A 13,971-nucleotide genomic window follows, 5' to 3' on the forward strand; every position below is an offset into this window, starting at 1 on the left:
AGTCAAAACTGTAACCACTAATATATGGTGATGACAATACCTTTATGGTCAATGTTTTTTTTTGGGGGGGGGGGTGGTAGGTGCGGGTGTATGTGTGGGTGGGGGTGGGGTGGGGTGGTGCAGGGGACTTACCATATAAGTGATTTGTTTATTGCTTTATGTGTATATTCTTGTGTTTTTGATGGCTTTACTTTATTATTTAATGTTATTGTACTTTTTTATTTTATTTTAATGCTTAATGTTCTGTCAGGATATTAACTAGCCTAAGGCTAACTCTGGTGCAATGCATTAAATGGCAACATTTATCTTTTAATTGTACATGGTCCCAATAAACTGAATTGAATTGAATTATGTTGAGTGAAGCCAGAATTGTAACTGACTCAGCCTGTCTGTTTATGATATGTATTTCTTGGAAGGTTGTAGAAAAACTGTTCATGGAAGGACTTTTTTTATTCAGAAAAACATTCTAGTGGCAAGGAGCTGTTCTATAATAAAGATATGATCAATGTCCCCCCACTATGTTAAATTCTGATCAGAATCTAAATCAGATTTACCCATGTTGCAAAAAAGAATTTGACTTGACAGATGTTAGCGCTACAAACGCACCTCTTACACCTAAAGGCTACAGTATAATACAATAGCTACATTGTACAGTGTTGTCTTAGTGTATTTACATGTATCAACATGTGTTCTGCACTTACACTGTACATACCTTGCCCTTACCATAACCCTAACCCTAGGGTACAATGGAAATACATAATGTGTCATGACACAGTGGAATGCGCTGCCAGGTGACTTAAAGAGCTGTCTCTCCACAAGGAGCTTTAAGTCATCGCTGAAATGTACACTGAAAAACAGCCAGTGATTTGTTTTCTGTATTCATGTGTATGTTCATATGTTTTTGATGTTTGATGTCCTGCCGAGGACTGCAGATTTCAATTAGCCTAAGGCTAACTCTGCATGGAGTTATGGAGTTAAATGCATGCAATGGCAACATTAATGTTTTAATTGTACATGGTCCCTAATAAGTTGAGACTGACTGACTCATGATTTGATACACTGCACCTAAGTAGTGTAACAGGCATAGTAAAACAAAGTGTCACCATACAATATACACTACAATATAATACAATTGCAATTGTTGTGTATCATTCTCACCAGTCCCAGAAGGCCGTTCTCACTCTGCAGGTGTACAGTGATGTCGGGGCTGATGTAGTTGCTGGCCATCATGGGGATTCCGATGCCAAGGTTTGCTTGCAGCTGTTAAGGACATGTGTTGCGTGAAGTGGTAGTGGCACGGTAGAATGTATTCCAAAACATTGTATTCAAAGTGACAGTTTCTTTTAGATACAGGTCATTCTCCCTGCCGTATTCAATGCCTTAATTACATACTTTCCAATTTCGTATTTATTAATTCACTTTCTGAATTTCAAACAGGCTTCATACATACTGTAGATTTGCAACATTCTATGAATGTAATGATCTACCAAAGGATACCATACATTCCATCTTCAAACTCAAGGGCAGCACGCCGGATGATCCTCTCTCGTGTGATGTCGGAGTCTTTCTTCTGTTTGGATATCTGCTGGTTTTCAGCTGTTCGCACCGTCCTTTTCTGTGAAGTTGGACACACACTGTGTGGAAGACTCAAATAATAGAAACAGAAGACTTCTTTAGGTAAATAGTACCTAATGGATGTTTTACATTTTTTCGCATCTCCCACACATATACAGTTATGTAGAAGGACTTTGATGTCAGACTTGGAAGTCTGGAACGCAACAGTTATCCATAATTCTTCCCACCCAACTAATATAAACTGAGGAATGCCAAATGAAGACCTTGAGGAAACAAAAGACAGAAACACACGCTCGACTAAAACTTTTTAACTAAAATCAAATTTTGCTATGGGCTTAGAAAAAAGCCTATGGGCAGCTTTAGTCTTTTACTGGCCGCTTAGAAGACAGACTACATACCTAAAGACTATTTCTGTACAAAACAAGAACACAGTAACTATGCTTCCTGGCAAACTGAGAAAAAAAGGCTTTTAAGTTTCCTTTCTGACCAGACAACTGTGTTGTAGGTAAAGCCGTGGTGACTGGTGACTCTTCCACGTAATGCTTTTTTAGGATGGAAATGTATGCACACACACACACAAAACAACAACATTGATATCTATAGAACTGATTTTAGTTTGTAAGGCGTAACCTCCTAAAACCAAAACACTGCAGTAACATCCGATTTTGTAGTTACTGCATTTCCGACATGATTTTTCTCTGAAATTGGACAAACGTTTTTTTGACACAAGACAAAGGAGGTATTATGAAGCCCATTTCCCGTCTAAACTCAATTTCGAGCAGATTTGCAGTTACTGTATTCTTGTTTGGTACGGCAGTACAGCATCCTGTGGTGGCAACATCATGTTGTGTTCATAAGGGTTGGAGCAGGCATCACCCAACAGTTTTTTTCCTTCCTTTTAAGGGTGCTGCTGACCAAAATATTGTAAAACTGAAAAATGAAAAAAGGTCGCACCATGCATAGGTTTCTTTATTACACAGACGCGTTTCGGCGCTCTGCCTTCCTCAGTGTGCACACTGAGGAAGGCAGAGCGCCGAAACGCGTCTGTGTAATAAAGAAACCTATGCATGGTGCGACCTTTTTTCATTTTTCAACATGATGTTGTGCCCATGATGTTCCCCTGGGACACTGGTCAGGACAATGTTGTTGAGGCACAAAGCCCTCAGCCTAAGGGCTTCCTTTGCATTTTTCCTAGCATGACAAACAAAACAAAGAAGCTACTTCAAAAGCATTGTGTGACAATTTTGTCAAGTTGAAACTGAAAGATCCAGCATTGGATCTCAGCAGAGGCTTGAAAACATCTGTGCACCAGTGGTACCAATTTCAGCTGGCTGAGCTTCAGACATTCTGCCAAAAAAAGAGAAATGACTATAACTTTCAAAATTAAGAACTGCCAGTGCGCTATGTATTAGTTTTTCCAAGAACCCAAGAGGCTCTTGCAAAAGTCTCTTCAGAGAACCTTTTATGTGATAGGTCAAAAAATGTAAATATTGGCAGATTTTGCACAATTAATTCCACCATTAATTCCACTAAACTAACAAATGAGTAAATGTATTTCAACACCATATGGAAATGGAATGGAAAAACCAAGAGACGTGAAAAGAACTGACACTTGAAAGGGGTTACAAGTGTGTGTGTGTGTGTGTGTGTGTGTGTGTGTGTGTGTGTGTGTGTGTGTGTGTGTGTGTGTGTGTGTGTGTGTGTGTGTGTGTGTGTGTGTGTGTGTGTGTGTGTGTATGTGTGTATGTGTGAGCGTGTATGTGTATGTACTCTGACCTCTATTCTCTTCTCGTAGCTGGCTCCAGTGACTATGCGGTCCACATAAATGCTTGGCACGTGGATATCCTCAGAGGCAAACGTCCCAATGTCCACCACTTCCTCTACCTAACAAAGACACACACCATGTCAGGTCACCACACAGCCAGAACACAATAAAAAGAAAAAATAAGCAAAATAAGTGTCATACTTAATAAACTAAGCGCATCGCTCTGGTTGAAATCACACACACATTTGTTAGAGGTCACTACTGCAGACCGCTTCAACTATTTACATATGTGTAGTACTAAGTACAGTAAAGTACTGGCCCTGTCAGTCTGTTATTGCATTTAGAGTAAATGGGCAGCATACTACAGTACAGCGTGTGCCATGAGAGGAACCCATTATGTGTTGGAGCTGATCCCGGACACATGGCACATTTGGCCTTGGCAAACCGTCTGCACTCTCCATCCAACTACTATTTTAGCATTGATTATAAATACTTTGCACAGTGCCAAGTATGATGATCATGGTAACGCAATGATAATAAGCATCTCACTGTGCATTTAAGTGCATATGTCACAGTTCTAAAAACAAAAATATATAGCCAACCTCCACGACTGTTGTTTTAGCTGCCTTGCACATGGGTTGATTGAAGTTTCGAGCCGTTTTCCTGGTCAGAGACACAAAAGATTCTGGATTAATGCTGACATCTGCTGGATTCAATCTGTATTGATGGAAGGTTTCATTCCAGCTCAGTTTTATCCACGTGTTCAGTGCAAGCTTAGTGTAATTTACTGTAACTAAGCAAATAAAAGATGAGGAACTCATCAAGGTTCTACATGCACAGTAAGGGCTTCTTAGATCCCAACAGAGGCAACATGTTACAGTGATACTTTACTGTGCAATGGCTTACTGTGTAAAAATTATGTTGCATTATTTTGTTTACATGTAAGTCCAATAAACAAATGCCATCTCTAAACAGTGCAATTATTTTTAAAGTAAAAATAAATTAAGCAGTGTTAGGTAAGTGTCAATGTTTGTATGCTACTTTTAACTCTATTTATGGTCATGTTTTAAACCCTGCACTTTATGGTTTGCCCTGTTATCTGTTGTATATTGTTGATTTGCTGCACACTTAATTGCCCCTTTGGGGACAATAAAATTGAAACTTGAACTTGAACTTGTATGTATATGTGTGTGTGTGTGTGTGTGTGTGTGTGTGTGTGTGTGTGTGTGTGTGTGTGTGTGTGTGTGTGTGTGTGTGTGTGTGTGTGTGTGTGCGCGTGCGTGCGTGCGTGAGTGCGCGCATTCTACATCCTACTTGAAGACCAGGTTGCCGGCTTTATCACATTTCCAGGCCTTGATTAGGGCATAGTCCCCAGTGATGGCTTTCTCCAGCACGTAATGCCTCCCATGGAACTGCTGCACCTGTCATCAGCGACAATAGCACTGATTCAAGACAAGTTCTGTATGTGTGCTGTACTGTATATCCAATAAGATAGATAGATAGATAGATAGATAGATAGACAGATAGATAGATAGATAGATAGATAGATAGATAGATAGATAGATAGATAGATAGATAGATAGATAGATAGATAGATAGATAGACCTAATAGATAGATAATGTAATATAATGTAATATAGTACACGTATGTATTTATCTATGTAGATGTATCTATAAATAACTCTATTTACACATCAAACGCTCACATTACAATGACACGTCTGATTATGACTTGTTGAATGGAACGCCTCCCTGATTCCAACAGTAATGCATTGTCTGAATGAGCTTGACCCCCGGACCGGGAGAGTCCTCCGGATGAGTCTCCTCCCAAAGGCGATCCCAGGGTCAGCTGGGGCCCCAAGCGAAAATTGAAAAGAATGAACATTTGCAACAAAAATTGCCACAACTACCTGCCTAGCCTGGTGGCAAGATAAGCCTCTGTATCCTCCCTACCTGTCTCCTCTGGCTGGCCAGGGCCACGGTGCCGTCCTGGTTGTACTTGATTGGAGCCCCTCCCTCCTGGACCAGCGTGCCGTAGCCAGTGGCCGTGAAGAAGGCTGGAATGCCGGCCCCTCCAGCACGCACCCTCTCCGCCAGAGTGCCCTGAGGGAGGACAACTTTTAGACTTTTAGAGTCAGAGTCAGAGAGAGACAGAGAGGGAGAGGCGGAGAATGTGTGTGTGTGTGTGTGTGTGTGTTAGTGGTGTCAACAATGATCGATTCAGCGATGCAATCCAATGCGGGGCATGGACGATCCAGAATCGATCCGGCAAGTTCCAGAATCGATCCGGCATTTTTTTAAAGTTTCAATTACTTCCATGGATATTTCGGGAGCAAATCAATGTTAAATTAAATAAAAGCACGTCAAAACATTGCAAGACTGATACAGACTGATACAGGCTGATACAGAAAACAGCCAATAAATTGTTGCTCAGTATCTGACTACTTGTATTGCCTCATCATGACTGATTAAACATTTGCTTTGCTTTCAGTAGAAATATAATGCATTGCAATGCATTGTAGAATTGATTCGGATCGAATCGAATTGCTACCTCCCGAATCGTGATCGAATCGGATCGTGAGGGCAGTGCCAATCCACACCACTAGTGTGTATGCTTGTGTCTGTGAGAGAGAGAGAGAGAGAGAGAGAGAGAGAGAGAGAGAGAGAGAGAGAGAGAGAGAGAGAGAGAGAGAGAGAGAGAGACAGAGAAAGTGTGTATGTGTCTGTGTGTGTGTGCGTGCCTGTGTGTGCGCGCACGCGCATGTGTGTGTGTGTGAGTGACAACACTTGAAGACCTACACCAGGGGTGTAAAACTCAAATTGACAGTGGACCAATGTGAAAAACATGTCATGCAAATATCATGCACGACCACAAAACATGCATTTTTTCATGAATGGCAACCATGTTGACCACTGAAAGAAGAGTTATTGCATTCCAATCATTCATTGCATATCCAACATAATCATAATTCCTAACATAATTACAGGGTAAAATGACATTTACTCTGGAGGTTGGGCAATTACACTTTTGACACCACCTCATGACAGACAAAGCACGCTGATTTTTCACCTTTACCCAGAAACCTGTAGACGTTTTCATGTTCCCATACAGGTATTTTGAGCGACTGCGTAGCCTTCTTCATTTTTGTCACCTGTCTGAAATGACAGGGTATTGCAGCCTAATAAACTAAATTAGCCTAGAGAAGGAGCAACTCTCGACAAAGCCTGATCTCTCGTAATTCCGTGGAATGGGCACAGATCTTTGGGACATGAAATCTGTGTCAGTTTCACAGATTTTGCCAAAGTGCTTTCTATATTTCCACAACACTGTGTTAAGTCTATCCGTAGAAAATACGTAGATAACAAGTTCTAATACTACTAAATAAAAGAATGCTAGAGCAATTTAAGTTGTGCCCTGACCAAAACGATCCCTAACCTTAACCTGTCAGTAAGAAATGTTTTTTGAGAAAAAACTATTTGAAATGAGAAAAATCCAGAGAAAACATAAGACTGTGGAAACATAGAACATGGAGAAAGCACTTCCGTGTGTCCATCATGGAAAACAATTCCATGGGTAGAGGCACAGAATTCTGGCAAAATCCAAAGATCCGTGCCCATTCCACAGAATTCTGAGAGATCATGTTGATTAGAGGGTAGCAACAGAAAGGCAATGCAGGATGTGCTGGCTTGTGCTCTGCTAAGAGGCTTTTGTAGTAGCATGGAAACATTAAAAGGTTTTGTAATTGTGCACAAGCCCTCATAAATTGATGTGGCAGGCCACATTTGAGTTTGACACCCCTGATGTACGGTTAGGTGGACAACTTAGATTAGTTCTGAGAAACACTAATATGTACGTGTTCAGGTAAGGGCAGGTGTGTTCTGGGCTGTTTTTTGGCCAATATATTTTCTTTTAGCAGCATAACAGCCCTCGTGGGCCACATTTGAGTCTGACACCCGTGATGTACAGTTGGACTGACAACTTTCATAAGTTCTGAAGAAAAGAATGTGGCACTTGGCATTTCAGTGTTATGCATGCACAGTAGGTATGTGTTGCTCACTACCTGAGGGGTCAATTCCACCTCCAGCTCTCCACACAAATACTGTCTCTCAAATTCCGCATTTTCCCCCACGTACGACGAGATCATCCGCTTTATCTGCTTGGTTCTCAGCAGAAGGCCGAGTCCAAAATTGTCCACTCTGAAACACAGATGGAGTCGTCATGTGCAGTGCACAACGCTAACTCAAACACACAGGCATTAACTTCACTGACCCTCAGACAGCGGAGAACAGGCCACTTCTGATAAATGGCTCTTGCTTTGAATCTAAAACAGTTATTCTCAGTTCGATAGAATTACTGGAATTTACACTCATACCTATATCATGGTTTTGCGATTGCCAAGGGAAAATACCAAGGGAAATTTACTGCAGAAGGCGCATAAAAAAGAGCATTAGAAGGACCTTAAAGGTGCACTGTGTAATATTTTAGCACTTTCTTTTCAGAATTCATGCTGCCCATAAACACCTGTTTCATGAATACTTACCACCACCATCAAATTCTAAGTATTCATTATGACTGGGAAAATTGCACTTTTCATACATGAAAAGGAGGATCGTCTGCAATATCCACCATTTTGAATGTCTAGAAATACACATTTTTAGCTGCAAAACGTAATGTACTCTGGTCATACTAGTAAATATTCATTATTAATATTACTATTATTAAATATTAATGAAAAGATCAAATTGGACAATAGACAGTACAGTTTCAATGAGTAGCATAGTTGCAATACCTAGTCTGGCCACCATCCTACACAGTGCACCTTTACAGTGTAAAAAAACTTGTGTACGTTGTAGAAAACATTGTTACTCGTGTACGTTGTAGAAAACATTGTTACTCGTGTACGTTGTAGAAAACATTGCGACAAAAAGTACAAGAGCAGAGAACAGGAAGAGAACAGGCCTGTGCAATGCTGTCTAGGCACCTTCTGTGTCCAAAAACAACACCAACCACAACACAAGTCCCATCCCACATCCTCTACAAATACTCATGGCCGTAACTACCATTGAGGACACAGAGGTCATGTCCTCTGTATTTTTTTTAATATGATCAACAATGACAAATTCAGTTTGTATACGCCATCCCCATTTATCCTCAAGGCAGTGATTAATGAAAACAAACTTAAGACCGAAGTGTTTGAAGCATTCTAAATGTACAGTATGCTGTACAGCAGTGTTTCCCAACCAGGGGTACGTGTACCACTAGGGGTACGCGAGCACAGTGCAGGGGGTACTTGGTAAAATGTTATTATTATATCAAATGTATGGAGCAGTCACATCAGGACAGAGAAAGTGATATAGAACATGAATTAGGGGGTACTCATGGCACAACTAAGATGCTAAGGGGGTACGCGAGACAAAAAAGGTTGGGAAACACTGCAGTACAGCATGCAGTATTTGACCTCTGTATTTGAAAATGTCTGGTTACGGCCCTGCTAACACTATTCTGTGCTCCCAAACATATGCCATTAAACTTTGTTTGGGAACATATAACAGTGTTGCTGACCTTTAAAATAGCATACAGGGCATTTCCAGGCCTTTGGGGCCAATGCAACTGGATTTTTTTTGTATTTCCCCCAGAGACTAGCTCACAATTTAGATGGAGCGATTGTGCAGAAATGACCGGACCATTTTTGGGACCAGTCCAGTCCTGGCATCTTGGGCTGGGCTGCTACCTTTCTGACATGCCCTGGCTCTGCACTGCACTGGGCTGCTACCTTTCTGACATGCCCTGGCTCTGCACTGCACTGGGCTGCTACCTTTCTATCAAATGTTCATCAATCAATCGCGGTATGTCTTTCTCACCTGCAAAGATATTGAATATCAACTTATCATCTCATCTCATCTCTTTATGACATGCCCTGGCTGTGCCCTGGCCCTGCTCTGCTCCCCACTGCCTGCAAGGCATGCTCAGAGCTGCCACGTCTGGTCCTCTGATAGCTGGAAACACGTACGTTACAGAATTCCAAGAAACATTTCAGAGCTTTTTGGACAGATATTTTCCCCAAAAAACAGGTTGTCTTCGGGGCATGTTTTGTCATGTTTTCTTGTGGCCATTGAAAAGACGTACAGCAAGCTGGTTAGGAAAACTGTAAGTGTTTATAGTAGATTAGCGTGTAAATTAAAACATCTGCCAGTTTTCATGGTGAGCTTTGTGTTGGCATTCTCTCAAATTGTGCGTACACCGTACTGTACTAAGTATTTAGGTTAGGTCATCAGATGGGGGTTTAAAGTCAATGCAAGATATTTATCTGAGATCAAAATAGAACAGATGTAGTGTTAAGATCATAACTAATAATTTTATGGGGCATACAGTATTTAGACTGAAAGAGGATATTCATTAAATTTGCTACCACCAATTCCCTGGCCCTCTCACCCTGCGTTGTTGCTCACGGCTGTGATACCTTTCACCCCTGTTCTCAGTAGAGCATTGATCAGGTTCTCCGGTATCCCACACAAGCCGAATCCTGCAAAAGAAGCACAAGGCACACACACACAAAACAAACATTAAAAAAAGAAATCGGGATTACTCCTGGGAGCATGTTAGTGTGCTAGTGAAGGAAAAGGCCCTTCACATGAGGAAGTGCAAATCACTGACAGGAAATGCCTCATCGGGGGGTGGGGGGGGGGTGGGATCTCATACATCCTGGTTCCCTGGCTGTGTTGTGCGGTGTTATTAATTTAGCAGTTGTTTGTTTGGTTTACTGTGGGGCTGTAATCTTTGACATACCTCAGCACAGCCAGAGACTGCTCTTTATGTGTGTCTTTTTGAAAAAGAGGTTTTTAATGAGGCAAGCCTTTTACTGATGTACAATACTTGCATACTCATTAAACTAGAGAAACAGAGGTCCCGTTACCACGCCATTAAAACCGTTCATGGCCCTACCTCCCACAAGTAGCGTGGACCCGTCTGGGATATCTCCAACCGCCTCTATAGGGTCGCTGAAAAAGCGCGCATTCTTGGCACAAGTGGTGGAAAAACTGCAGCCAACAATTCGCTGTGGGAGACAGTGGGGTACATGTACAACATGAAAGCAGCATACGATTTTGACTACACCTGTTTGATAGCAGTGAAATCCACACACACACACAACCTTAGGATTAAATGTCAGGAGAATGTATTTTGTGATAGTCACATGTGACAAATGAATAGAAGACATCTGAACATGCATTGCATCCTTCTTTGCATATCTGTATATAAGAGGGAAACAAGTAGTGAAAATGTCAACACTTAGACAGTGTGAACACTTTGACATTATTCTGGGACCAAATACACCCTTGAAGATGTTAAATCGACTGTGTTGAATAACCATTGCATTTTTTACTCCTTTTTCTTTTTTTTAAACTTTTTCTTAACAAGGTCACTATAGTAGTCGATGCAATGCTACTATTGATTGTGTTTATATTACAAGATTGATTTTCATGACCTGCTGGAGCTGCACAGTGAGTTTCGCAGCGCATATTCAACACCTCGAGAGTAGAAACATCACTATGGGTGTTACGGTTGACTCTCTAGTGTTGAATTAACACTACAAAACTGACTGGAACTATAGTCTGGCGCCAGACCGTGCACTGTTCACTTCACTGACTGTGCGGACAGTTAAAAAACGGTTTGTTTGAACAGTAAGCAAGCACACTGACACCAAGTCCAAACTCCCAACCGGCACGGCACGGACTGCTTATACACTCACACCGTACAGGGAAACGAGGTGAGTACGGAGACAGGCATGGAAATAGGTGAAAGGTGCCATCTTCTTTTGTCTTCAGTCAAAACTATAATGTTATTTTCTCATGTTTTTCCTCATTATTCGTGACTCTCAGAAAGCAAGGAACTCTGCAACATGACTGTGAGCCTGCCATGGCACTTTCAAAAAGGATTTATTCTTTTAAACCACTTACGATTACCTGTTTACCATTTTCCATAGCCACAAACCTTACATGCCCACGAGCAGCCTGCTTTGACAAGTAACATCTCTCACTTGACATGAAACCATACGAGGCAGCTGGCTTACCTCTGCCTTCGTACGAACTCCTGGGTCTTTGGTGATAAACCCACATATGTTTCTCAGAAGCATATCGCATCTCGTTAGCGCTTTAGAAGACGGCATCGTCAGAACCACAGCCATGGCCTTCTCCAGATGGGAAATTGATTTCCACTCAAGCCAGCGTTAACTAAGCTTCCCAGAAACACACCAGACACGGCAAGTAGCCAGGGGTGGGCACGCAGAGTGCTGTCAATGTAGGCCAGACCAGAACGAATGTTTGCTTTCTGCCACTTAGTCCCTGTCCACTGCCCTTTTTTTCAGAGTGCATAGGTGATGTTAGCATTGTAGACACACAGAGTTGGGTTGTGGGAAACCTACAATTCAAACACAGGTAGCCCCATAATGCACGTCGTTCCACCAGTGGAACGCTGTAATAGTCATTGAAAAACTACACAGTAAATATTGTGGTGTTAATTCAACACTTATAGAGTTGATTTGACATCATTTGGACTCAAATGAACTCTCTAAGTGTTAAAAGAGCACTGTAGAATTTACTGTGTAACTATCATGGTACTACTGTACATTACTATGCTATAGCACAGGGCCTTTGGTAATGCACTACGACTGGGTCATTGCCATTCTGGTAAAAGCAAATTCCTGTGTCTTAACATATTCAGTCCCGAGTGAAATGATGCAGCAGAGCCCATCCACTCCCCAAACCACTTGTTAACATGGAGCCCATGGTGAGTGTGGCCCATACAAAAATGTAATATACTGTATGTCCATGCATATGTATGCACCTAAGTGTTAAATAGTAGGACATAAGAGTATGCACACATATTTCACATCTTTTACAAAGGTCAGAAGGTCCCTTACTTTCTGACTCCAGCTCTGACATTATTTAGACAAACATTTGGACAAGCTAAATATGCAACATTCATTTCTAAAAGGATCAGGGGATGGAAAGGACAGCATGGAATCTTAAGTTAATCATTAAAATGGCATATAAAGGCCATAGGTTGTAGACTCTGGAGTAACAGGGGTGACACCAGAACAATCCATTTCATGGAATATATAGACTGACAATGACCAACGCACAATGTATTACTGAAGACTTAGAGTTATGTCTTAACAGTGTAGTACTTTGGTAATTAAGTTTTTTCAACGATTATTAGACCGATCTACTGGAGTGTATTATGAGACTACAAGGTGAAGCAGTATGGTCGGGTGTGAGGGAATAGGAGGACACTGGAAAAGCTGTCCTCGACAGGCTTACAAACAGTATATAACAAACAGTAACTGCAAAACAAGCTGCTCTTGCCCTGACGCTAGCAAACATTAAACATACTGAGCAAATCTAAATATCATGATCCCAGATAGCTGACCTGTATACTGCCCAACAAAGACAAAAGTTAACTAGCCTACATATTTCATCAACTTGTGTTTAGACTGACATTGACTTTCCAGCCTTTCACCCCCAGTCCCTTAAATATCTTTCTTCTTGCTTTCAAGATGTTAAGTAATCCATCACTGCTATTAAATGCACAACATGTTCTGTCTGAAACTGGGACACATTGTTTTTTTATCCTGATCCTGTGTGTCTGTGTGTAAAATTGTGTCTTTGGAGTGGTTTTGAGATCAAATTTTACATCAGTGCTAATGTTAAGGGCGCTAGGGAAATCACGTTGGTAACTGTTTGGAATCACTGAAAATGTGTACCACAGTATAATGCAATATAGTAATGTGATAATATTGTCGAACGTTTAATGTAGGTGGCATGCAGGTGTCCGTATCTCGGGCCATTCGTGAAGTCTTTACGAGAAAAACAGAAAAAAATCAACTTTAAGCCTCGTGGTGTCGTTACGAATAGCCTCGTTTCTCGTGGTTGGGTGACGAAAGGGGGAATTGACATTTGGGGTAGTTTGGTTCTAGGGGGAGGTTGGGTGATGAAAGGGGTAAGTGACAATTGGGGTAGTTTGGTTCTGGGGGGAAGAAAAATGCGGACAGACGTCAACAATCAAGCATGAGTGAAGGCTACCTGGAAACGACGGTAATCAAACATTTCAAATCGGGTGAAGGTTAGGGTTAGGGTTAGGGTTAGGTTTAGGGACAATGTTGGAGGAAGGGAGAGATGGCATGAAGCTGACACAATGACAGCGCTCCCCTCCCGGAGTGCACGCTGCTCGGGTGGTCTCACTCTCTCACTCGCTCTCTCTCGCCCTCTCTCTCACCCACTCTCGACGACAGCACGCGATGCCCAACCAACCAGAAAAACAAGGCTATATCGTAGCGGCACCACGAAGCATACAGTTGATTTTCCGTGAGACTGGGCTCCATAGGCACAAAAAAATGGTTATGTACTGTGACGTGTAAATCGCTCCGAATAAAAGAGTCTGGCATGAATTAAAATTAAAGTTGGTAGAAGCTTAATGAAAACCATGTGAAGTAAGTATCAAAGGATTAATTCATATGGCACTTTGCCACTAACTATCCCCGGGGGTTTAATTCTAAAAACAGGAGAGTTTTTCCTTCCCTCTTTCCTCTGAACTCTCTGCACATGAGACATGCAAGCACTAAATTGTGTGGGCA

At 41.6% G+C, this 13,971-nt stretch overlaps 1 protein-coding gene across 2 annotated transcripts in view; it reads right to left on the reverse strand.

Annotated features, from left to right (window-relative positions):
- Positions 1–11,684, reverse strand: part of LOC134457959 (succinyl-CoA:3-ketoacid coenzyme A transferase 1, mitochondrial-like) — a 15,808-nt gene extending 4,124 nt beyond the window's left edge. Inside the window, exons 1-10 of one of the 2 annotated variants that reach the window (XM_063210009.1) lie at positions 11,410–11,684; positions 10,284–10,395; positions 9,774–9,864; positions 7,402–7,537; positions 5,294–5,443; positions 4,655–4,761; positions 3,943–4,003; positions 3,352–3,459; positions 1,498–1,615; positions 1,159–1,253 (exon numbers count right to left, since the gene is read on the reverse strand). In XM_063210009.1, coding sequence (XP_063066079.1) covers positions 1,159–1,253; positions 1,498–1,615; positions 3,352–3,459; positions 3,943–4,003; positions 4,655–4,761; positions 5,294–5,443; positions 7,402–7,537; positions 9,774–9,864; positions 10,284–10,395; positions 11,410–11,523 — 1,092 coding nt within the window. In that variant the 5' untranslated portion in view covers positions 11,524–11,684. Of the gene's footprint in view, positions 1–1,158; positions 1,254–1,497; positions 1,616–3,351; positions 3,460–3,942; positions 4,004–4,654; positions 4,762–5,293; positions 5,444–7,401; positions 7,538–9,202; positions 9,564–9,773; positions 9,865–10,283; positions 10,396–11,409 lie in introns of those variants that run through there. The other variant, XM_063210010.1, reaches the window with a different exon arrangement.
- Between the last annotated feature and the right edge of the window lie 2,287 nt (positions 11,685–13,971).

The sequence above is a fragment of the Engraulis encrasicolus genome, chromosome 11 (genome assembly GCF_034702125.1).
Source record: "Engraulis encrasicolus isolate BLACKSEA-1 chromosome 11, IST_EnEncr_1.0, whole genome shotgun sequence".
Classification (NCBI taxonomy): Eukaryota; Metazoa; Chordata; class Actinopteri; order Clupeiformes; family Engraulidae; genus Engraulis; species Engraulis encrasicolus.